Source organism: Sporobolomyces koalae, assembly GCF_050403365.1.
Source record: "Sporobolomyces koalae JCM15063 DNA, S_koalae_JCM15063T_v1_ctg34, whole genome shotgun sequence".
Taxonomy (NCBI): Eukaryota; Fungi; Basidiomycota; class Microbotryomycetes; order Sporidiobolales; family Sporidiobolaceae; genus Sporobolomyces; species Sporobolomyces koalae.
In genome coordinates, this window is record NW_027481737.1 from 14,557 (window position 1) to 38,096 (window position 23,540).

General features: G+C 54.9%; 9 protein-coding genes across 9 annotated transcripts; 5 read left to right on the forward strand and 4 right to left on the reverse strand.

Annotated features, from left to right (window-relative positions):
- Positions 1-120: 120 nt before the first annotated feature.
- On the forward strand, positions 121-3,902 carry JCM15063_002583 (uncharacterized protein; the record flags this gene model as incomplete). The annotated part of the gene is made up of 3 exons (XM_076680218.1): positions 121-530; positions 584-689; positions 750-3,902. 3 exons carry the CDS (start codon positions 121-123, stop codon positions 3,900-3,902), a joined length of 3,669 nt encoding a protein of 1,222 aa, XP_076532611.1.
- Positions 3,903-4,648: 746 nt separating this feature from the next.
- JCM15063_002584 (uncharacterized protein) lies at positions 4,649-7,419 on the forward strand (the record flags this gene model as incomplete). The annotated part of the gene is made up of 2 exons (XM_076680219.1): positions 4,649-5,286; positions 5,364-7,419. 2 exons carry the CDS (start codon positions 4,649-4,651, stop codon positions 7,417-7,419), a joined length of 2,694 nt encoding a protein of 897 aa, XP_076532612.1.
- Positions 7,420-7,994: 575 nt separating this feature from the next.
- On the reverse strand, positions 7,995-10,021 carry JCM15063_002585 (uncharacterized protein; the record flags this gene model as incomplete). Its single annotated transcript, XM_076680220.1, has 10 exons — positions 7,995-8,057; positions 8,140-8,322; positions 8,404-8,504; positions 8,566-8,680; positions 8,742-8,798; positions 9,020-9,083; positions 9,151-9,229; positions 9,298-9,411; positions 9,485-9,732; positions 9,810-10,021. The coding sequence occupies 10 exons, from the start codon at positions 10,019-10,021 to the stop codon at positions 7,995-7,997; spliced, it is 1,236 nt and encodes a 411-aa protein (XP_076532613.1).
- An 890-nt stretch (positions 10,022-10,911) lies between these two features.
- Positions 10,912-12,241, forward strand: JCM15063_002586 (RING finger protein; the record flags this gene model as incomplete). Its single annotated transcript, XM_076680221.1, has 6 exons — positions 10,912-11,096; positions 11,175-11,298; positions 11,364-11,538; positions 11,698-11,789; positions 11,854-12,133; positions 12,219-12,241. 6 exons carry the CDS (start codon positions 10,912-10,914, stop codon positions 12,239-12,241), a joined length of 879 nt encoding a protein of 292 aa, XP_076532614.1.
- A 694-nt stretch (positions 12,242-12,935) lies between these two features.
- Positions 12,936-16,039, reverse strand: JCM15063_002587 (uncharacterized protein; the record flags this gene model as incomplete). Its single annotated transcript, XM_076680222.1, has 9 exons — positions 12,936-13,007; positions 13,084-13,188; positions 13,271-13,539; positions 13,604-13,672; positions 13,739-13,836; positions 13,905-14,027; positions 14,093-14,567; positions 14,634-14,698; positions 14,766-16,039. The coding sequence occupies 9 exons, from the start codon at positions 16,037-16,039 to the stop codon at positions 12,936-12,938; spliced, it is 2,550 nt and encodes an 849-aa protein (XP_076532615.1).
- A 169-nt stretch (positions 16,040-16,208) lies between these two features.
- PSF3 (DNA replication protein PSF3) lies at positions 16,209-17,092 on the forward strand (the record flags this gene model as incomplete). Its single annotated transcript, XM_076680223.1, has 6 exons — positions 16,209-16,253; positions 16,319-16,387; positions 16,454-16,512; positions 16,579-16,722; positions 16,800-16,954; positions 17,019-17,092. The coding sequence occupies 6 exons, from the start codon at positions 16,209-16,211 to the stop codon at positions 17,090-17,092; spliced, it is 546 nt and encodes a 181-aa protein (XP_076532616.1).
- Positions 17,093-17,441: 349 nt separating this feature from the next.
- Positions 17,442-17,882, reverse strand: PKR1 (Pkr1p; the record flags this gene model as incomplete). The annotated part of the gene is made up of 2 exons (XM_076680224.1): positions 17,442-17,568; positions 17,650-17,882. 2 exons carry the CDS (start codon positions 17,880-17,882, stop codon positions 17,442-17,444), a joined length of 360 nt encoding a protein of 119 aa, XP_076532617.1.
- Positions 17,883-18,060: 178 nt separating this feature from the next.
- JCM15063_002590 (uncharacterized protein) lies at positions 18,061-20,551 on the reverse strand (the record flags this gene model as incomplete). The annotated part of the gene is made up of 10 exons (XM_076680225.1): positions 18,061-18,357; positions 18,432-18,784; positions 18,876-19,153; positions 19,229-19,352; positions 19,426-19,546; positions 19,616-19,959; positions 20,027-20,042; positions 20,115-20,374; positions 20,450-20,482; positions 20,545-20,551. The coding sequence occupies 10 exons, from the start codon at positions 20,549-20,551 to the stop codon at positions 18,061-18,063; spliced, it is 1,833 nt and encodes a 610-aa protein (XP_076532618.1).
- Positions 20,552-21,076: 525 nt separating this feature from the next.
- On the forward strand, positions 21,077-23,157 carry ENT1 (epsin; the record flags this gene model as incomplete). Its single annotated transcript, XM_076680226.1, has 8 exons — positions 21,077-21,105; positions 21,185-21,277; positions 21,345-21,377; positions 21,442-21,659; positions 21,742-22,087; positions 22,168-22,309; positions 22,385-23,032; positions 23,131-23,157. The coding sequence occupies 8 exons, from the start codon at positions 21,077-21,079 to the stop codon at positions 23,155-23,157; spliced, it is 1,536 nt and encodes a 511-aa protein (XP_076532619.1).
- Positions 23,158-23,540: the final 383 nt, after the last annotated feature.

Sequence of the window (23,540 nt, forward strand, 5' to 3'; positions counted from 1 at the left end):
GGAGAGAGACGCGCTGCGGGTCCCCCTCTTCGGCTTCTCGCGCTCGATCCATTCACCACATTCATCTCGTCGGCACAATCAGAACAGCAAGCTCGAGAGCATACGAAGGTTTCGCCCAGTATGTGGTCCAAGGTGGCACGGCTGGCGTCCCCAGCTCCACGCCGGCCGTCTGCCACGACGACGCACCTGCGAGCCGATGAACCCTCCTTCATCCGTCTCGCCGAATCTCTGCGAGCCCAACTATCTCCTTCGACCGACTCAAGATCGTCTGACCTTGTGCAGATCGTCAGGGCGCAGCTGAGCCAGGTCTTGGCGATCCTGCAGGTCGAATCGGTCGCGAAGCAAGACGGGGCCGCATTGGGACCATGCCTCGAATACGCGCTCAAAGAGGGATTGTTCAAAACTCTGGTTGATCTGGTCGAGGTGGATGATCCGCCGGGCGTGAGGTTTGAGCTCGTCGAATGGTTCAGTCGCGCAATCGTCGAGTTGGATGAAGGTTTCCTCGCCCACGGCGCGGTAAACAAGCCTTTGTGAGTGCCTCAAGACTTCTTTCTGAGGCTACTCAAGCTGACCCATGATGCAGACTCAAGCTATTGCGCGCCTGCGTCGACGACAAGGGGGGTCCAGCACGTGACGAGGAACTGGCGGTTGTCGAGACCATGTGCATTATCTGCGAACGCATCAAGACAGTGCGTCCAAACTCTTCTTGCTTCGTTTCATCGGTACTGATACGCTCAGCGTCCAAGTAGCGTCCCGAATTGTTGGCAATTTTCCTTCGACACAAACCGTCGATTCCGCGCAAAGACCCCTCTCCCTCGCTCGCTTCATCCACAGGTCGACCCAATCCTTTCACGCGCATGTCCTCAATCTCAAGCGAAGGTCGACCCAATTCTCCGACACTGTCAGAGGTTTCAGCGAGCGAGATATCGACCGTTTTCTCCTACTCGAACGCGTCTACCTCGGATTCTCGCCGACAAAGATCCGAACGAGACTTTCTCCTCTTTGCGTATCTCCTGCGGTTTATTCATCGCGAAGGTCCGGTCGGTGAATCCGCTCGAAGAGGAATCCTGACTCTGTGCGACGTCGCTCTCGGATACCCGGACGCATACACGCCTTCATTCTCGACTTTGGCTGCGGCTCGTTCCCCCTCAGCATCCACCGCCACTTCGCCAAACAGTCTCCTCCCAGACCCAACTACGCGCGAGGCCGTCCTCGCTTTCGCCGAGTATCTCCTTGATTCCGATTTTGCCGAAGTGCTCGGCGCAGGCCTAGGGGCGCTCTACGGACTCCTTCCCGGCAAGCTCGTCGTTCGAAAAGCGACGGGAGGTGATCAAGCGAGCGAGGTGATCGATGGCATCGTCTCGGACCCTGGCCAAGGGATGCAACTAGGAGGCATGGGAGCGCTGGGTGAGGAATCCGATGCGGACGAGCTTCTCCGGAAACGGGACGAGGAGGAAAGCCGATTGAGATCGAACGGAGTCGGTATCTCGGGCTCGGTCGAAGTGCGCGAGGGAGTCGATGGGTTTTTGACACTCGTCGAGTTTACTCAGGAAGTCCTCAAGCGGTGCGTCGCAGGTTCCGCTGCGTACGCTGAAGACTCGACAGCCGACGAACCAAGCGATTCCAGACAACGAGAGCTGCTCTTGACCGCGCTCACCGACTACGTCCTGTCGTCCGTTCGAAACCTGTTCCTCCGATCAGTGCTCTACCCTTCCATTCTCGAGTGCTCAGAAACGGACGGATCTGCGGTTGCTGTCATGAGCTACATTGACGCGCTGCTCGACGTGGTGCACGATGGTACGCAGCTCGAAGGAGCGATCCTCGAATTCCTTCTCGGAGACGACGAAGACACTCGTGTTGCCGAGCACCCACAAGGCCACCCCCGACCTCCCCAGACTCGTCGAATCAAGCCTCGTAAATCCTCTGCCCTCCTCCTGCTCGAGCAGGCTTCGAACAAAACCCGGGACTCGTCGTCATATTTGACCTCGTCGGGAAGGTTCAGCTTGCAAGATCTCCTCGCGACCCATCTCAACTCTTCCTCGCAAGCTACCGCGACCGCAGCTTTGAAACTTTTGTCGACCATCCTCACGAAGCACGATCGATGGAGTCTCGCTTTGCTCGATGTCGTCCTGGACGAAGGCGCAACTAGCTTTCCCAAAACCTTGCAACATCTCGACGAGAGTCACGAAGGAGTTTCGATCGGGCCTACCAATATTTCTGCGCGAGACTCGGACGAAGACAGCGATTGTTCTGAAGACGAGTTTGTTTATTCACCATCAAACGCGCCAGCAACACCGCGGCCTTCTACGTCTCGCGCCCGACCTGTCTCGAATTCACATGCCAGCTCATATCAGGACATAGCTCACAGCCTCCCTCGCATACTCCCTGGTGCCCCGTCCGTCACGATTCACCTCGATCATCTCGACACCCTCTTCTCGCTCGTCAGCTCGATCGACACAAGCTATCGACAGAGTCGCGCCGTCGGTGGCGCATCCGAGATGCTCAGTAGCGGGTTTGTCAACTATCTCCGGGACGCAGAACTGAGTCTCGCAGCGGATCGAGGGTTTAAACGTGGGGTGCTCGTCGATCCGAGCGCAATTGGATCCTCGACGAGGCAACCTCGATCGCAACGCAGCACGCTTTTCAGCTCTCGCCCAGGACTTCGAGGTCGAGACTTTGCCGCGGGGCAAACTGAATGGAAGCATAGGCTGAAACCGACCGGAGACGTGGTCGCGCTCCTGCTCGAATCGTTCTCCCATTTCTTCTCGCATGCTCCCGACGTCAACCTCGCACTCACTTCAGTCTTTGCGACCCTCGCAACATACCCGTATCGTTCGCTCGATGGGTGGATCCTGCCTGTCCTGCGAACGAAGCCGGCAGTGAGCGAATTCGAAGAGTTTATTCGAGATGGAGAGCGCAGCCGGAAACCGACGAGCGATGATGGCGATGACAGGAGTGTCGATTTCGAGATCGAAGAACGAAGTCGACAAGCCAAGTTCCTATCGCCCACCCCTCGCACGCCCTACTCGGACCCTTCAAACCCTCCGCAGTCGGCAACGAGAGCAGCACTCGCTCGTTCAGACTCGTTGTTATCGGTGCTTGACGCTCTCGTCAAATCAATTAACGAGTACCGTCGCAAAATCCCAAAGTTTGACACGTACTTGTCGGAACGGCGTCAAGGCCTGTTCTTTGTCGAGAACCTCGCCGAAGCGCTCAACGTGGACGATCTCGCGCCTTTGAATTCAAGTCTGTCTCCTCCTGCAGTCCCGATTACGGTCCCGGTGCCGTCGCCTCCGAAACTGCGGCCGAGCGGACTCGCTTCGTTCTTCTCGCCCCGTCGACCGAGCCATGCGAGATCGCCCTCGACGCCGTTGAACAAGACGTTCTCGAGTTCAGAGCAATCTGCAGCGAGACCGAGCCCATTGCGGCGTTCGGCATCGAATGGCTCGATCGCTTCTGGTTTGGCCGTGCCTCCTCCACCATCACCCGGAGGTTCAACGACGACAAAGACGACGGGACCTTCAGCTTCACCGTTCGTGACGCACTACCGCAAGACGGGTTCGATCACGGTCGAACCGGTCGTCGTGAGCACTCCGAACGCAAGACATCGCACGAAGCTCGTGACGCAGGCCGACACCGATGACGAAGCAGAAGAGGATGACAAGCACGACGAGGCAGACGGGATTCCAGATTCGCCCAGTCGAAGACTGTCCCCACTCGCTTCCCTCGGCGCACACGACAAAAGAGTCTCGACCGGAGGACAAGTACCGAGTCAGAAGCAGACGGTCACGCTCTCGACGATCCTCGACAACGTGATCGTACTTGAAGAATTCATCAAAGAGTTGAGTGCGATCATCTTTGTGCGAAGAGAGGTCGGAATCGATGCAGTCAGATTCGTGTAGAGGTCCCTCTCAAGAAATACCCTAGTATTGCTGTTCATGTGATGAGCATCTTCCCCATATCATACCCCATTTTTGCAACTACTCGCAACCTCGATTTTGACAGAGAGAGAAGATTTGCTCTGACCGGGTGTCATGATAGAGTTGCACCGCAGACAGGAGGACAAGTCGCCGCGTCGAGCGCTCACGTTCCTCTTCCTACCGCCGCTTGCACCCTCGACTTGTCTCGGCCGCAAACGCAGACTATCTTGCTACAGAACAAGATAATCGAAGCGCTATACCTGGCTCCCAGGAAGATCGGAGGTTGTCCAACTCGAGCGAGGTCCTCGCCCTCACGAGACTCTCGACTTGGGTCTGATCCGCGGCGCGCCACTCGGAAACATCCACAGCAAGGTGCAAGGGTGTAGGAAGAGAGGATCGGATCGTACTAGGTGGTGCACCGGGTGAGTGCGGACAGCCATTCGCGAGGTGATCTCATCGCGACGCGCAAACAGAGTACTTCACTCTTCAAGATGTCTCACAACCGCAACATGCTGCAACCTAGTCGGACAGAGACACGCTAGGTCATTGTTGTTGGAAACAACGCGCTTCAGATCGCAGCGTGGACGTGGTGGACAAGCAAGGTGACTCTGTTACGTCGTTTGGAACGCGTTCTGACCCATATTCGACGCGCAATGCGATCACAGGTGCTCGCTGGTGACTGCGGGAGGATGGAAAAGCCGAGCGAGACATTTCCACCGTCGCCCCCGATGACGGATTCTTCCGAGAAGAGCAGTCCAGCTTCGCTCGTACAGGCCGTGTTCGCCAAATCGTCCGGATCTCCACCCCGCAGTCCCGAAGCTGACCGGGCACGCCACAGTCGATCTCCTCGCACGCCTTCACCTCTGCCTCCGTTTCCGCCCGAGGTCTTCCTCTCGATCCTCCGGTTCTTGCCTCCCCGAGACCAGAAGCGAGCATGCCTCGTCGCCCGATCGTGGCGCTCGTTCGTCATCGCAGAGCCGCAGTTCTGGTCGCGTGCGGTCGTCACGCTCGAGCGCGACGAGCTCGACTCGTTCCAGCAATCGCTCTTCTTCGCAGTCGGCAATGGCAACAAGAAACGTGAAGGACTGAAAGATCTCGTCATTCGACATCACGGTGCGCAAGGTCGTCGTCTCGTCCCGTGCGAGGACGCGATCGAGCGCCTCGAACAGACGATCGCGTTCGCTAGTCAAGCATGTACCCTGATCGACCCCGACGGTCGCCACCTCATACCCGACCCAGAAACAGGGCGATACTCAACGTTGCGCTCCTTACATCTTGCGCTCATGTTCAATCACACCGACACGGTGTATCTCTTGCACGAGTTTGCAAAAATACATCGCGCGCCGCTCTTCTTCAATCTCGATTCGTAAACCTTCGTCTCGCTGATCTGGATATATTCAAGGGGGCCACCAGTACTGACTACATACTGGTGTTGTGGGACAGATTTCGTCTCGACGCCGCAATGCCATTCTTCCTGCTCGACGGTGCTATCCTGCTTCTTTTCCCCAGCATCAAGTCCCTGACCCTGGTGTTCCATGCGCGTCGCGGAGTGCTCAAGCAACTGCAAACAACCGGCTGGTATTGGCGCTTACCAGAGGTGCCTTCACGACCAAGTTTTATGCGCCTCGACTGTCTCGTACGCTTGCACATCGAAGGCGCGCAGCTCGGACCCAGCCTCTTCATCCCCGATGCCCTTCCGTCCCTACGAGACTTTGTCCTGAATGGCGTCACCTGGCACGGGTTCGGGATCTTTCGACTACTCCGGATCGCTCGGCGCACGCTCGAACGCATCGAGCTGGTCAACTTGCGCTTCGAGCCAACCGAGGACGAATGGGAAGACTGGTCGCACAACGTCGATGTGCGAGACCCCGAGCTTACAGACGGACATCGTTTCGACACTGCGCCCCAAGATGTGAACGATTTCGAGCAAATCGACGTCGCAGACCCTTGTCCGATCATCTTGCCAAATCTCCGTACCCTCGCACTCATTGGCTCGACGCCCCCAATCTTCACCTCTCTGCAATTCATCGAATCTGGTAGCGACACTGGCGATTATCCGACGCCGGTCTTCGTCATGCCCAAGCTCACGGTTGCCCGATTCGACGACACGATCTACGATCCCGAAGTGATAGAGGACGTATCGACATGCGCGTTCACGAGTTTCGGTCGTAACGCACCTGAAGTCGAACGACTCGAACTCACATGCTGCACGGTTGACGACCGCAGTGTGTTCTCCGGACTCGCCGCCATGTCCGCTCGGATCACGTTCCTCGATTTCTTCGAGACGACGATATCCGATCAACTCCTCGCGAGTCTTCCGAACCTCACTCCTCGCCTTCAAGTACTCGATGTACGAAGATGTGTCGATGTGTCATGTCAAGGTGTCGCGCGAGTAGTCGAAGTCATTCGACAACTCGGCGACGAGGGTCAGTATCGACTCGAACAAGTCTTTGTCGACGCACCCGAGTTTAACGATCACGAATGGCGTGCGTACAATTGGCTAGATTTTGTCGGAGTGTTGGGTCACGGCGAAGAGGAATTCGAAGGGCTCGGACCGCAGGACGTCAACGAGAAACGAGATTGGATTCGTGCTGGCAAGCGGGACGCGCAGTGGGAGTTCAAGGAAGCTTTGAGGCAGCGCGAGGAAGAAGAAGCGCGTAGGCGACAATGGGTCGAACTGCAACAACTACAGGCGACCGAACATCTCGCTGCGGGGGGAAGTCTTGCGGGAGGTTCGTCGTTCGCCGCGTTCGGATTCGCTCCGCCGCGTCCACACACTCTTCGGGAACCAAACTCGTGGGGACCTGCTCAGCGACAGCAACAACAGCAGCAGCACCAGCAACAACTTACACCTCGCTCTCAGTCTACATTGCTCCTCCCGAATTTGCCTCCGCCTTCTGCAAGCACTCTCGTTCAAGAGTCACAACCCATGAACCGGGGCACCAAATCTTCCTCTCAGTACTCGAGTTACGACGCGACTGCAGGTTCGACCTCGAGCATGCACACTCGAATCCGATCACAAGAATCGCAACTCGACCTCAAATCGCTCGATGCCGTCGAAAGTTTTGACCAACTCGATCCGGCCCTCATCCGTGAACAACAGTTGGCCCTCGCTCAGATCGAACAGAGTCGAACCCAATCTCACGAACAATCCGCGTCTGGGCAACCAGGAGGAGGGTTCGTTCTGAGTCAAGATGAAGCGATTGCGGCTGCACAACGTGCTGCTGACCAAGTAATGTCGTCACGACAACAACAAACACAAGACCCACGGCTGGCTGTGACCAATGACAGGCGCGTGATCTCGATTGCAAGCACGCCAAACCTCGCAGATCCTCGAACGGCCGGGCTGGCAGACCTGCGAAGAACGGGTCAAACGATTGACGAGGAAGACGACACCGAAGACGAAGTGCTCGCAGGCGAAACGTACGAGCAACAAGGGCCAGGCATCGAGGAGGAAATGCTCGATGAGGAAGACAACAACATCACGAACGAACCGTGATTCTTGAAAACCTCTTCATTTCTCCAGTACATCGTATTGCTCGATTTACGTGAACGCACATGTTTCGTGCGATGTACAAATCGATTTGAACTGATTTATTCAACGTTGTCAAAAAAAAAACCCCCCGCTTCTTTCGACCTTGGCTCTCGATCGTTATGTCTTCGCGATCGAATACGTGCTTTCGTTTCGCACCCGTTTCTTCTTTACTATGTGACGTGGTTTCGTGGTTTTAGATTGTTGTACAGTCGCTCGCAATTTCTTTTCTTCGTTCGCTTTCGGTCACAACTCAAATTCGCTTCTGTCGAACTTGGATAGCATTTCCAGACAGTAGTCTACGATTTGCAAAAGTACGTTTACAGAGATCAAGTAAGCAACCGATCTGATTCTATATGTAGAGACGAGAGGGATGTGATACGAGCGAGTCCAGCTCTTCTAGTACGTGCAGATGAGAGAGACAGAGTTGCGAGATGCGAAAGAAAGTTGCGCTGCAAGGAGACGAAACAAGGATGCGAGAGGTAGGAAAACGCGGGGCAGACTCCGCAATGCAATGCGAACAGAGAGAGATTGAGATTGAATCATGTTGGAGTGGCGAATCCGACTTGGTTGTTGTCGGTAGGATCGAACACGGTATACACGTTCTGTCCTCGCCGCTCCAGAATCGTTAGTGAGGAATGAGAAACAATCGACGCCTTCTGAAGGATTCTTCAGAGCAAGACTCACCTTGAGGAAGGAACACCCGAGGACCCAAGTCGAGTCACCCAAGCCAATATCGACTCCGGCGACCGCTCCAACGCAGTACGGAGAGTGCGACGAAACTCGACCGAGGTTCATATCGACAGGGCGTACGGCCCACTTGCGTCCATTGTCGAATGAGAACGAGAGCTTTGGAATTTGTGAGCAAGGCTACAGTTGCGTGTTTCGGGTCAGCAAGCGCTCAAAAGGATCCGGTGTTGAAAGGAGCTGTTTTGGTATCGAATGACTTACGAAAGTATAGTAACCCTCCGCACGGTCCCACCGACTCGCGCCGGGAACTTGCGACCAGAATCTGTCGGCGTCCTCTGGAGGTGCGATGATCAAAGTCGTGCCTATACCACAGAATCGTTAGTGATGAAGGGCCACGAAGTATGAGTAATCGAGCAGACTAACCCGAATCAATGATGGTGTTGCGAGAAGACTCGAAGGCATTGTTGTTGCTCAGGAACACATCCCCTGTGATGTTGTAGTAGGCTTGCTTTCGGACAGGATGCCACTCGATTCGACCCTGCACAAGCATGACAAGTCAGCTTTGCTGCTTTCGCGACGAGGAGACTATGCAGGCGTACGCTGAATTGGTCTGGGTTGGGTCCGCCCAAAAACAGTTCCGAGGGTCCATCGGTAGTCTAAGACACGACAAGAGATCGTGAGCGCTTGACTTTAGGAGCAAGCCATCGATGGCAAGAGTAGCGCACCTTTGCGACTCGCAACCCGAACGGTCTCGAGGTAGCGTCAGATTGGCGGCGAGTCCGGATACTCGAAATAGAGGAGTAAGCCATCCCCATAATCCTGTTTCAATAATGGCTAATGTCAGCTCGAGCGTGAGAGTCTGCGAATGTGAGTGCACTTGCCCATCTTCAGGTTCGGAAGCGAAGTTATCGCTCATCTGGTCGACTGCAGAGAAATAGGCACTGTGTTCGGTAAAGTATCAGTACTTGCTGACCACACGGAAAAGGAAGGGGGCATTGCGGATCTCACTTGTCGTCGTAAAAGTCTCCAATCTGCATCACGTCGGTATAAATCGGTCCCGAAGTTGTGCTGCCATCGCCATAGTAGACTGCAGAGTACTCCATGATCTAAGTCTATTTTCACAAACCCCGCAGCGGTACAGGTGACAGTGCTTACTCGAGAAGCGACCATTCTTTTTGGACGATGTGGTCGACAGGCCCGTGTCGAATTTGTTGCCGGTGCAACCCGTGCACTGCGGATCGTTCGAGGGGACCCAGAAGTCGGAAGACCCTATATCTCTTGGAAGAAAACACATCAGGAAGGGCTCCCAGAACACCGAAGGAAAGAGGCGTTCGAAACGGACCAGTGTCGAACAAGATCGTAAAATCCTGCGGTGGGGTCCCTAGCCGGACCTCTCCGGCCCACAACAAGTCGTTGTTGTAGTTGTACAGGACCTCAGACTGACGTTTCTGATTTTGAGACTTGGTGACGGAATCCGTCGTCGACCGATCCTTTCTCGACGACGACGTCGTGTTGTTTGCCTTGTCAAGGATCTCTCCTAGTACCTCGCCAGTATTCCGGAGGTAGGCTGCGATTGTCTGTTGGTATTTTCTGTGAAAGAGGGTGGCGGGATCAGGTTCAGCCTCTTCGGATTTTAGGAAGACCAGCGAGGGATGGAGGTCACTCACGCTCGAATGAAGGTGATCTGGCGCTGCATCGAATCGCTGTTAACGGTGCCATCTTCCTTAGTCATGGCAACCCCTTGTTTGCGCTGCACAAGCGGGACCGTCACTCCGCCGACCGAGACGGTGCTTGGGAGCGCATTAGCAGGAGCAACGCAACCGATCACGACAAGGGCAGCGAGAGAGAGGAGGGCCGAGTGGGCGGCGTGCGGAAGCATTCGAGAAATTGAACTCGAAGCTCAAGGTATTGAGGAGATGGATTGAGTGAACCAAGAGAGGAGAAACCGAGCATCGCAGGACATGGCAAGACGAGACGAGGCAAGTCGCAAGACCTGCCCACTCGCTCACAAGCATGTTCGTCACCGTCTTGGAAGACGATTCGAGTCTCTAGCGTGCGAAAAAGAAGCGGCTGGCGCGCGCGAAAGAAAGAAGAAGGCAGTCAGTCGCGATTGAAACTCGCACGTTTTTGCCACGCACGTTACTCGCTGTCGTCATGCAGGCTTCTGCATGATACCAGAAGATGCTTGCAGGAGTATGAGGCACAGCATGAGCGCTAGAAGCGAAAGAACAAAGGAAAAGTCACACCCCGAACCGCGGTCAAGTTTGTTCAGTCTTAAGTAGAGCCGACAGCCTGCGATAGCTTCTCATCGTCGTAGCGCTACTTTGACGAGGACTGCGAGAGGAGCCTGTGTCGATGCATGCGATGATGAGCATTTTCGATCTTTGTCTCATCTCGCACCCCTGCCCCGTCTGGTCTTCTTGCTTTCGTGCGCGCGACTATCAGCGACTGCACAATCGACCTGTCTGGTCTCCTCTGCGTACAACTGCTCCGGATTCTCGTGACGGAGTTGTCTGCTTCGTCAAGACCGAACTCTCGCGCCTGAGCCAACACCAGCTTGGACCGATGGACGAGCTTCGCTGCAACAACTTGAGGTGTCGAAAGACGCTCGGCTTCGAGGTGAGCTTGGCTCAACCGCTCGTGGTGCTCGCGAGAAACGTGCGATGTGTCCGTACGCCTCCGAACCCTGCTGCCTATCGCCCTCGCACCGCGTATATGGCCCTCGCTCGCGGCGAGAGTCAAGGTGACTGACAAGCTTGCGCCCTTGCGATGCGCCGGACAGAGCCTGTACGGGTTCCCCTCATTGACCTCGTAACGCGGCCGGTACTAACGCTCGCGAAATACAGCGCCGTCGTGACCAGCTGCTCCCATATCTACTGCGTAGAATGTGCAAACAGCTTCTTCGGCACGAGTCGCCCAGTCTGTCCTGCTTGCAAAACTGAACTCACCGAGATGTCCGCTCGCAGTCCTCTCTTAGTCCGCGCTGGATTCAGGATCGCTCACCTGCGTCTCGAAATCTTGCTCGAGGTTAGGGATGACTTGGTCGAGGCAAACCTACGCCCGTCAGATACCTGGAAAACCACGATTCTTGCCGGACTAGCTCCCTCCGTCATCATCGATATTGCCGGACGAGCTATCAATTTTCATGTCTATCAAGTACGTTCCCTCGACCTCCCTTTTCGCTCTTGTTTTCAGACCACAGCCTCGAACATTACTCGCAGCAATACCAAGACAGGTCGTATCAGGATTTGCTCAACAAGGAGGCTACCGAGGTAAGCGGACAAGAATATTTGGATCTGGCAGCGTATCCCACAGCTTTTGTTGTTCGCAAGCGCAATGCGTACCTGGAAAAAGCTGTCATCGAAACGGAGCAGAGAGCGCAAGCTGAAGTCGAACGTGCGTGCCCAATCGAGAGCTCTCAAGCTACGCTTTCCTCAGACTGACTGGTCCATCTGGTGTATGTAGTACTGAGAAGACGTCTTGAAGATAGGCTGATCCTGCGCAAACCACTTTGCTCAGTCGCGAGGTGCTCAGACTTTTATGTCGATTGAATAGGCCTCTCAATCGATCTCGCCGCCGAGCAGAAACGAGCCCGAGATCTTCAAGATATGCATCGATCAAACACGAAAGCGTACAGCAAGCTCAAAGTGAGTCAGACAGTCTCTCACTTGCCTTTGAGCTGTACCGGAACACTAACCTGGTTTCTGATAGGAACAACATGAACGGTTGAAGCGTCGCGTAGTGACTCGCAGTACGGCTTCGACGCGCGACCATCTCGACATCCACCGCGATGCCGCATACACTCCTGCTTCTGCCTCGGCCTCGATCGTCGCGCCCGCTCCTTCGCCTGCTAGCACCGCTCGACGTCCATTCGTTGCGAACCCCACCTCGATGCGCTCTCAGAGAAGTACGAGCCAGATCCCGACAGGATTCCCGACCAATTCGAGCAACGGCACAGGATCTACGAAATCGTTCTTCTCGAAACCGCTTGGTCAATTGCGCTCCAACACTGGTCACCACGAAACAAATCCTCCTCCTGATCATTTCGAGCGCCGCTTTGCGTCCTCGGTCGTCAGTTCAAAAACGTCTCACCGCATGACAGACTCTGTACCTTTGACCTCGAATCCGCTTCAACCGCGTTCAATCCCTACGAATCCGATATTGTTTCGCGAATGCTCAACTTTGGAAAGCAACGGAATAGATCCACTTCGTAGAGGCACCCCAGGTATGACTCTTTCTGTATCAACATTGGTTCCTGATACGACCTCGGTTAACGTTACCCTTTTGATTTGTGTTTCTGGCTGAAAAAGGGAGCGGATTCCGTCCTGCGAGCTTGGGTCAATCGTGATACGCTCGGAAAGCTTGTTCTCTTCGCTACCACCCTTCTTGTTACCTCTCGTCATACTATCCGGTGTTCTCTCTGCTTGTTTCCCTTTGTTCCATTCTCTGTGTTTGTGCCCAGTTCGTGTCTGTCGTAGCATCGACTTTTGCTTTTTTGCTTGGTCAGGTTGCCAATTGAAAGATTTCGTTACAGGGCAAGAAAAGCAAGCAAGGAACGAGAACAAGACGATTCGTGTACAAAACACAACAAATACAGAATAAGTAATCAAGAAAGATGTTCGAAACAAATCGACAAGAGAATTGAGGCAACACGAGAGAACACAAGAGAGAGGCGGTAGCGAGAGGTGTACAGGTCGAGAGAGAGGGAAAGAGAAAGGAAACGCTGAGGCGAGGGTTGCGAGGCGATGATCGTTACTTGCGAAGGTCTGCGCGCGACCTATGCGAGAGAGCTTCTACTGAAAGTGCTTGGCCTTCTTCTTGCAATCGACAGGAATGCTTGAATCCTCAGTTCGGATTCCTCCACCCTGTTGAACCAAATCCAGCAATAGCAACCACTCTGTCAGCCTAGACCAATGACAGAGAATGGAAGGAGAAACGCACCCAAGGGGTAGAACCAACCACCTTGGCATCGGGTCCGAGTCCACGCTTCGCGAACGACTTCCAGATCGTGCAGCGGTTCTCTCCACCCGTGAGCATCTTGTCGGCCTATACGAGATGAAAATGACAAAAGCCAGTGAGTAGTCTGTCATCGTAAAGACGGGGCCAAAATGTTGGACAGAAAACTGACGGTGATGATGGCATCACGAGCGTTTTGGAACGAAGGGCGACACGGTTGAAGCTTCATGGCGTCGACGACGAGTTGAACCGCGAGCGTATTGCCGTGAGCGGGAACGCGCTTCTTCGACTCCTTGAGGTGCTTTTCCGAGTAGTAGCCGGTCGAATCGGTCGAATTGACCGCCGGAGGGAACAGGGTCGGGTGGAATCCATGGTCATCGATCAAGTTCTCGGCGAGCTCGAAGAGCATCTCGGCCCAGACTTCTCCGATCGCGTGTACGCCTGTCGACAGCAACCCACAAGATCAGCTCGAGTTTCTGATTTGCGATAAAGGATCGCAACTGACCCCAGTAACCGCCCTTGTCGAGCGACTTGTACGAATCTTGGTTCGTTGTAAGGTTGCGCGAGTACGGGTCTGATCGGTGATGAGCAGAAGGAGTCAGTCATGATTTTACATTCACGTGGAAGATTGGTAGCTCACAGTTTCGGATACCTCCCGCTCGTCCCGACGCCCACGAACCCATGTCAAATTCTTGCTCCTTGGCGCTGTGCATACGGATCATGGTCGCGAAGAAATCACTGCAGGACGAGGGTCACGGTTTGTTACTCTGTCGCCAATCGCGAGAGGTTGAAGGAAAATATCTTACCCCCATCCCTCGCCCATTCCGCCGGCCTCTCCCCATCCAAGACATCCAGAGTTGGCAGGTCCTCCAGTGAGACGGGTCGAGATTCCGTGCGCGTACTCGTGAATGACAATACCTTCCTCCAAGCTGATCGATCACCCAGGTTAGTTCGGAAACTCGAAATGACGTGTAGACCAACGTTGGCGACTTACTCTCCGTCTCGGTACGGCTGAGCCGAAGTCCATACATACATGCGCATGCGAGGTCGCTGGCCATCAGGAGGGGTAGCAAAGTTGGCATTGTTGTATCCGGAGCCGTCCTGCGCGTTGGCCTGCACGGCGTCGCCTCCGTACCCTCCGCGTCCGAAATTGGTCTCTTGGAAATTGCCCGACTCTTCGTCGAACCCGTAGCGGTAGAAGAGATCGTGGATTTCGTTGTTCGTGTAGAACAACTCGGTCGTCGAGGCTTCAATGTACGAACTCGGGTCGAGCGGCGTACCCGGTTTCGTCATATGAATCGGGAAGTCGAACTTGAGATCCTTGCCGCCGTTCGCGCGGAAGCCGTTCATCGAGTTGCCACCACTTGGGTTGTCCTGCGCGAGGACGTTGTTGCCTCGAGTCTCAAAGTAGAAGATCTCGGACCCGCCCTTGTGTTCAGACGGAACGTAATGCCATCCGGCAGGGGAAGCTACAGCGAGAAAAACAAGTTGAGCGCATGGACCCTGCCTCTAGAGGCGTGCGCGAGAGAGCGTACCTTCTTTGTCGAGCTCGACGAGCGAACCTTTCAAGACAGCACGCTTGCCGACATCCGGGGCGTTCCTGCAAGATGAATCAACAAGCGAGTCAATCAACCGTCGGCGGCGCAAGCGATGAGTCCAAAGCTTACACTCCCCAAGGGAACACTTTGTACTCGGGCGAGATCTTCTTGAGCTTTTCAATCTCTTTCGGGTCAGTCGTCGAGGCAGCGGACGAGGTGCTGAACAACGAGCGCTTCGACGGCTTGCGGTTCCGGTGCGACGGCTTCTTGCTTTGGCGCGTCTTCGAGTTGCGATCAAACATCTCGTGCATCGAGTCGAGTCCGATCTCGCCTCCGGTCGGTCGGAAGTCGCGCACCCAGTCGACGACCATGAGCGGTTGCTCCTCGCCGACGGCCGAGTCGGCCGACATGTACGCCTCGTACATGTTGTCCTCGGACGCGTACTCGTACTTCCATGCGAGTTTGGCATCCTCGCCGTCGTGCACGTACACGAGGGACGCTTTGGCAGGACCCTGGGCAGTCGGATCGGGCAAGCCCGAAATCACGACGTCGTGAGCGGTCCCGGCGACGCGGGTCGTCGTGAGCTGGTCGGCGAGGTCGGCGCGCGATTGACCTTCGAGACGCCGGTCGAGTTCGACATTGTTCGATTGCATCGCGAGGAACGTGAGCAGGCCATGGCGCGGGTCGGCCGGCCGGAGCGATGACGCGGACGGGTTGAACGGAGGGGACGAGTACTCGGCGACGAGGTCCTCGTGCTGGGGTCCGTTATCGAGCACGATCTGTGCCGATGCGGGCGTGGACCACTCGCGCGTGTTGGCGCGAGCGTCTCGTGACTTGGTCGATTTCGCAAGGGTTGAGTCACCGTACGAAACGACTTGGCCGGATGCGAGGTCGATGTTGACGTTCAGGTTCGAGTTGGCGACGGGAACGCCGTTGAGGAGCTGGACAAAGTGGCCGTGGAAGACGCCCGTGTGCTTCGAAACGAGTCCATCGACGAGCCTGAACTCGGACTCGGGGTGGAGTTCGCGGGTGAACGCGTGGGCGAGTTCGGCACCGACACAGCGACCGTGCTCGGCATCGACAAAGACGTTGCAAGCGTCTGACGAGGCGGCGTGGATATCAGCGAGCGACGAGCGCTCGTTCCACGCCGAGAGCGCGATCGACGGGTTCAGATCGGCATCGTGGAATGAAAGGGCCGGGTGGGGACCAAAGTTGATCGACTTGCGGACGGACGACTCGAGGAAGGCGGACGAAGCGAGGGCAGACGAGCTTGCGATCAGGGCAGGAGGCGGGATCGAGATGGCGTGGGCGAGGGTCGAAGCGAGCGAGACGGTCGAGAGGAGGGCCGTCTTGCGCAAGAGGGAGGATGTGCGAGGGTAGGTGCGTTTGTTTGAAAAGGGCATAGGATGGATAGATAAGGGAGAGAGAGAGAAGAGCCGCGCCATTCCCCCTCGTTCGGCCCTCGCAATCGCGAATGTGGGGGGCGAACCTCCCCGCAAGTGCCGCGTTCTCGCACGCCCCGCGCGTTCGTTCGCGCACTTGCCCGTCGAGTCACCTGACCTCGTGCTCGTCATGGCGGCGTTTTACGACGTGCAAGAGTTCCTCGCCGACTCGCAGGTGCGCGCTTCGATCCTCCTGCGCGCGGGCAGGACGCCAACTGATCGGACGCGTTCTGTTGATAGCGCATGCCGTCCAAGATTCTGTTCGACATCCCCAACTGCGGCCACTTGGAAGGCAGTGCCGACAAGGATGTGAGTCTAGCTCGCCGAGACGCGTTGTCTCTCGATAAACTGACGACGATCCCCTGTGCCCGACAGCTGCAAACCAACACCAACCTCGAGCTGCCCTTCTGGCTCGCACACAAACTCCATGACGAGTGAGGTCCTCACGCACGGCGACTTTGCACTACTGAGCTGACCAAGATGCTCCATCTGTGATGCAGAGATATGATCGCCTTGACTTTGCCTCGACCGTACAACAACACGGTCCGCAACGCACTCGCCGCCTCGCCCGAATCCGTGCACCTGCGCAACCTCGGTGGAGGCGGGGGTTCGTTCTACGCAGGAGGCACGCGTCTACTGAAACAGTGAGTCGCACCATATGGCACTTTTTTGTCAGATCATGCGGTTCCCAAGCTGGAACGGTCGTTCTCTTCCCCGACAGGATCGAGGACGAAGCGCTCGCCAAGACGCTCGAGGACGCGTTCAAAGCAAGGCTCGTACAGATCATGGACCAGAGTCAACACAGTCTCGCCGACCACGGCGGAGAAGGTGCCGCGTACGAGTTTAGTCAAGGCTTGGACGCGTGGGAGAAAGAACGTAAGCCAAATCTCGCTTCGTTCTGTCACCGGGAATGGACGATTGATGTCTATAATGCTCGCAGTGTTTCACGTGGGAGAAGCATCGGCGAAACAGATGAAAAACTGGTTCGATACGCGAGGCAAGAAAACCTCGTGATTGACGCTCATCTTTCCTTCTGTTCATCTGTACCCAATCCCTGCTTGTTGTACTATTTCATCGCATGCAATTCGTCGTCGTTGGGCGAGATTCGTTGTTTGTCCTGGGCAATGTAGCCGAGACAATGCTGTGCCTAGCGCACGAGTGTCTTGTTGCGCTCTCGTTCGTCCATCAAGAGCTAAACTATTACAATTCGTAGGTACAGGAATGTCTCAAGCTACCTCGAGGAAGGAACTAAGAATTGCCCCAGGAAGATCGCAACCGAATTCGTCAACGTCCTTCGCCTTTTCGATGCGATCCATGTCCCCATTGGTGTCACGCTCGAGAATGAGTTGTTTCTCTCGAAAAGCTACTCCGTTTTGCCTTTCGTTGGATCCACTTTCGTCGCTTGGTTGTTGCTAGTCTCGGATTGTGCTTCCTTCGCTTCCCGCTCTATCCGTTGTTGTTCCTCGACTTCTCGAATTTGAATCAGGAACCTAGAAATCGCGAAACATGTTTCTGAAACCATCAGCTCCTCCACGACACACGAACAGAGAATCAAAGAGATAGATGCTGACCATTTGATACTGACAAACAATCCAATACTGAGTACCAACAACGCGACGACATGCAGGTTCCCTCCCGTGAGCAGCACCATTCCAAACAACGTGACGAACAGTGCGTAGAACGAGTACGACATGGCTTGGATCAACCCGGAATTGGTACCAGGAGTAAAGATCGAGTTGACCACGTCGGTCAACATGTTGCCGCTCGTTGTCGTCGTCGATGGTACTGATGTCGGTGTCGACATCTTTGATGAGTGTCTATACGTGAAGTGACAGACAATTTGGATGGGAGGAAAGAGTACGACACGGGAACGACACGTCAGCATGCGCATGTCTCATCGGAATCGGAAGTATCAAGTATCGTCGTGAATTGCAAAGCTCGAAGCTATTTACTATATACAGTCATGAATCCAAAAAGGAAACCTACAGCTTGAGCGCCTTCTGAACTCCTTCGAGCATTTTCCACACTCCCCACGCTCCCGCATCTGGTACTGCTGCATCTCGAATCTTGTCCTGATCGACATAAGCCGCACGTCCAGCTTTCGCATCGAGGTCCCTCGTAGCTTCTGCCGCCTCATGTGCGGCCGTGAATGCCTGCACGAGTGTCTTGGGTTCAGACGCATCCGAAGCGAGCGTGAGAATGAACGATGACAAAGGGTCGATCAGAGTCCTCGAAGGAGGTCGAGCTCGAGTGTATTGGTACAGCGTGTTGAGCGCGAGCTGTTTGGATCATTCCCACGACGGTAATCAGTTGAAAGCTGTTAAGAAAAAAAAATGGGGATCTAGGTCCTCACCTCGAGCGCGCGAGCCCATACCTCAACCGTCGCTTCCTCCTGTTGCAGCTCTTTCGCTGCTTCGATCAACCCTTTGCTCAACCCACTCAACAGGATCGCATACAATCCTCCACTCGTGCCTCCCATTTCTTGCTCGACGACTTCGGAACACTCGACCATCGCTTGAACGACATCTCGATCCGAAATTGCATTCTGACTGATCTTGTCGAGGATCGCTTCGGCTCCGGCTTTGAGCGTCAGGCCTGCATCGCCATCTCCTGCGATCGTGTCGTACCGAGTGATTTCGGGTTCAGCCTCGATGACCGACTTGAGCGCGTTCTCGATCGCTGCGATGAACACTTTCGAATCCGTCGCTGTAGAAACGCATACAACGAAAAATTCAGCGTGCGAAACATACAGGACCCGAGCCGACGAGATCGAAGTAGACGAGGAATTGACTCAAACGCTTGGGACCTTTGACGTCAGTCTCGACGGTGTCGAGAGCCTTCTTCTGGTCATCTTCAGCGCTCACGACTTTCATCTCGGGTTTGCCTCGGTGGAACCACTTCCATCCGGGTGCCTGCGTCTCGGCGTCCAAGCATTCGAGCACGAGTTCCTTCGTGAACTGAGTAGTCGTCTCAAAGTGGGACGAGTCCGGGTTGAAAGGTTCTCGAGGCAGAAGCAAGAGCGTCAAGGAGAATCCAGGGAGGTTCAACGAAGTCATGAACGTTCCCGCGATCGCTCTGCTCTCTCTCGAGCGCGTCAGTACAGGCTTCCAGAACCCTTCGTGTAGCGGTGGTGAAGTGGCAAAGACTGACCTCTGTACGGTGATGTGTTTCTGCTGCAGCCAGTTTGCTGCTTCTTTCACGACTATCCCAAGTTCGAGCTCGGGCAAGCCGCCGAGGTTGTTGACGAGCAAGACGACCTCGTCCTTGCCGTCATCTGAGTTGCACCACAATCGCGATTCTTAATTTGTATTTCTTTCCTGAAAGCGATAAGGAGAGGAAAAACTCACTCTGGAAGGGCAAGAACGAGCGTTCCTTGTCATCGGTGTTCGTGATGGTCGTCAAGAACTCGTCGACGAGCTTTTCTGCACTCGGTACGGGCGACACTTTGCGAATCCCAGGCTCGTTGTGCTACTCAGGGAATAGGAAAGTGTTCTAAGCCTGTGTGATCGGAAGAGAGAGAGAGAGAGAGAGACTCACGATTCCCATGCCGATCTCGGCCTCGTTCTCGCCGAGGTAGTCCTCAGCCTTGTCCGTTCCAGGTACGTGACAGTGCTCGAGTCCCATCCCCATGGTTGCGCAATTGGTGCTGACATACTGTGCGAGATGCTCGACTTCGTCCAACGAAGTGTCCTCTTGCGCGGCAAAGGCACCGGCAATCTTGTACGTCAGGACTGTTCCGGCGAGTCCTCGTCTGCCGGTCAAAGCCCCCTGCGAGCGAGGCACGGCAACATCGTCTCCGACAACGACCATGCGGACGGTGTCCTCTCCGAGGTGAGTCGCGGCCCAGCGCTCTTTCGCGAGTCCAAACTGGAGCACATCGCCTGAGGGAGCAAGACGTCAAATTCACTTGCGGGCGGATCAAATGGAAGGAGACGGCTATGCACGAACCGGTGTAGTTTTTGGTCTAGTGAGCACATACAACCGAATCAATGTGGTTCTCGTTCTCTCGGTCATCGGAGAGAAAGAGGTCACTCACAATGACGAGGGTACCTTTGCCATGTTTCAGCTTGTCCAATGCCTTTTCGACCTGTCTCGCATTCGGACTCGCAAACACTTGACCCGAGACGGCCGCGCTCAACATGCCGTGTCCAACGAACGCGGCATGAGCCGGTTCGTGTCCGCCTCCTCCTCCACACACGAGGTGTACCTGGTTCGTCGAGGGCTTGCGTACGATCAAGGTCGTGTCGTACACCTCGGTGTGAGGGTTCAAATAGGTCAACCCGGCGAGGGAATCGCCTGCAAAGTCGCTCGTAGAGATGGATCAATCCTAATGTTCTCTGATGGTCTACACAGTACCAGGGATCGACTAACTGATCGTAGTCTTGGGGTTGTTGAGGATGTGTTCTGATGAGCTCAACGAGATGAGGTCATCGCTTCCTCATAAGGGTCAATAAGCAAGCACCTACTGCCCATCCTGTCGTGTCGATAGAGATGTGTGTGTTGAGCAAACAGCTGGCCAAGAAGCAAGAAGAGCTGGCGAGTGTGGGGAAGCTGGAAATTGAGAGCATATTGTAATCGTTTGGGTCTTGTAATGAATATTGTATTTGGGAAATAAGGCAAGGTTGCGAATCGATCGAGGCTGATCCCGCAGTTCGTCACCTGTTCGGCTTTCGAAGTGCTCGACAGCGATCAAGCCTTTGCACCGCCTATACCAGAGTCCGATTGCTGCAGCTTCACGCGTCCTGCACAGTGCACAGTCGCTTCGCAGCGCGCGTCATCCCGCCCGAACCCGCTCGTACCTCGGCCTATCTCAGTGCGACTGTTGCTCCTTCAAAGAACATCACTGCAACCCAGAGCAGCAGTAGAGTCCGCCCCGCGAACCACGAGGCGTTCCTCCCGATTCCGAACGACTCGTTTCACCGCCCACCTCGGCAGCTCAGCTCTCGCTCTCATCTCTATTCCCCGGAGACCTGCTCCTCTTCAGTACATTAGCCCATCATGCAGAACATGGGCAAGAGCGTCATGCGGTACGTCTCGCATCCCTTCCCCAGCGCAACTCGCCCGGTGCGGGTTCCTGACTTGGTACACTCGACTTGCATGTTCCAGAGTGGCCAAGAACTCGATCAAAGGCTTCTCGGACACTCAGACCAAAGTTCGAGATGCCACTTCGAATGACCCCTGGGGTCCTTCCGGTACCCAGTACGTCTACTTTGTTTCTCCCATCTGGTCGAGCCTCGCTCGTGCTGATTGAATCTGCTCCAATCAGGATGGCAGAGATTGCGACTCTCACGTTCAACCAGTCAGTACTATTGTAAATAGCTATTTCTCTATGTGGCGAGTCACTGAAACACCTCGTTCCGTAGAGGCGATTTCGTCGAAATCATCGAAATGCTCGACAAGCGATTGAACGACAAGGGCAAGAATTGGAGGCACGTGTTCAAATCGCTCACCGTGCTCGACTACATCCTGCACGCCGGCAGCGAGAACGTCGTGCACTATTTCCGCGAAAACTTGTACATCGTCAAGACCTTGAAAGAGTTCCAGTACATTGACGAAGACGGCAAAGACCAAGGCGCAAATGGTATGTATCTCACCGTGCTCTGCTTGTATCGTTTTTCCGTTTCAATCGATACTTACCTCGAGTTGTTTCTACTCTCTCTCAGTGCGTCAGAAAGCAAAAGATATCACCTCGTTGCTGCTCGATGAGAAGCGCATGAAGAACCAACGTGCGACGCGCAAAGACATGCGCTCTCGCATGGCCGGCGAACGTCCCGATTCAGGTGCGAAGCGCGAACGTTCCAACTCGCGCCCGCCTCCGAACGGGAACGCCGATGGAGACTTGCAAGCGGCGATCGAAGCGAGCAAGAAGAGTGCCGAGGAGGAAGCGAGGAGGAATCGAGCCGACAATGACCTCGAAGAAGCAATGAGGCTCAGTCGCGAGGAAGACGAGAGGAGAAGGAGAGAACTCGAGCGCAACGGCAACTCGGATCTGTTTGACGAGCAGCGACAGTAAGGCTTTCCGTGCTCTCTAGAGCGATGATCGGAAGCTCAAGGGTTGTTTTTGTTTTTGGGGTTTTTCTCTCCGACAGGAACGCATTGATCGACATGGATGCTCCAGCTCAACAACCCATGGCGACTGGTTGGGCGAGCTTCAACCCATACGCGGCTCAGCAGCAGGCGCAGATGGAAGAATACATGCGACAACAACAACTGATGGAACTTCAACGCCAGGTAAGCGTTGTCCTTCAAACAGAGACGAAATGCAGCGTTGTCTCACACTTCAGTCTCGCTGTGATACCTTTACAGCAGCAGGAACAACAGATGATGTACGCGCAACAGCAACAAGCTGCGATGCAGGCCCAATACGCGCAACAACAGGCGTACGAGGAACACATGCGTCAACAACAAATGTTGTACGCTCAACAACTCGCCCAACAACAGCAGCAACAACCTCCGCCACAAGCGCTTCAACCTCAAGCGACCGGGTTTGGAGCCAACAACCCGTTCGCGGCATTCGCGCCTTCGCCTTCGCCTGCACCTGCACCTGCACCTGTTCCCCAAAGAGAACCTTCCCCTCCACCTCCACCTCAACCTCAACAAGTCGCGCCTCAACCTCAGCAGCAGCAACCTCAACGTACCGGACCTCGATTCCGAGCCGATGGAGACGCGAAACATGGCGAGTTGGCCAAGATGCTCGCAGGAGGCCGAGAAGACGGGTTGGACACGTTTGGCAACGTCGGTGCGAGTCGAGTCCCAGTGTGGCAACAGAAGACGGGTCAACAACAAGCTCAACAGTTCGGAGGTGGAGGCGCGGTCGTACCGCAAATGACGGGGTTGGCAAAATCGAACCCTTTTGGAAACTATGCGGGCAACTACAAAGCCCCTACTCAGTTCAACCAACCGACAGGGTATGGGAACGCGAACGGGAACGCTAATGGTCAGACCCAGCAAAACGTCAGTTGAATTTGTTTGCCTTTCCCAAAGTTCGAACGATTCTATCGCAGGAAGACTGACGCTCGCTCTCTCGTGCTTGCCTTTTGCCCCAAAAAAAGAACGATCAACCCTTCTTCACTATCTAGCTAGGATGAATCGAACTGGGTTCCCGCGTCCAGAAACGAAAAAGCGCTCATTCCAAGTGTAACCAACCGATTCGTCTATTGCCTCGTGTTGCGATTTTCTTTTTTTCAGCAGTATTCGTAGTCTTCCCTCCCATCTTCTTTTCTTACTCGTCGTGCCCTTTCGCTGCGTTTCTCTGTACAAAATTTCAAACAGATTCTCATTCTAGGGGAGTTTGCGAGAGAGCCGGAATAAGGATCCATGCAGAATTGCGTCTCTGATTGACAACAAGTCGTTGAAACTTCTCGCCGCGATAGAGCTCTGTACCGGAATGAACCTGAGATACCATCGGCTGACAAGTGTACGGTGAGCTGGTGAGATCGTCGAGACCTGGAGGACATGGTAC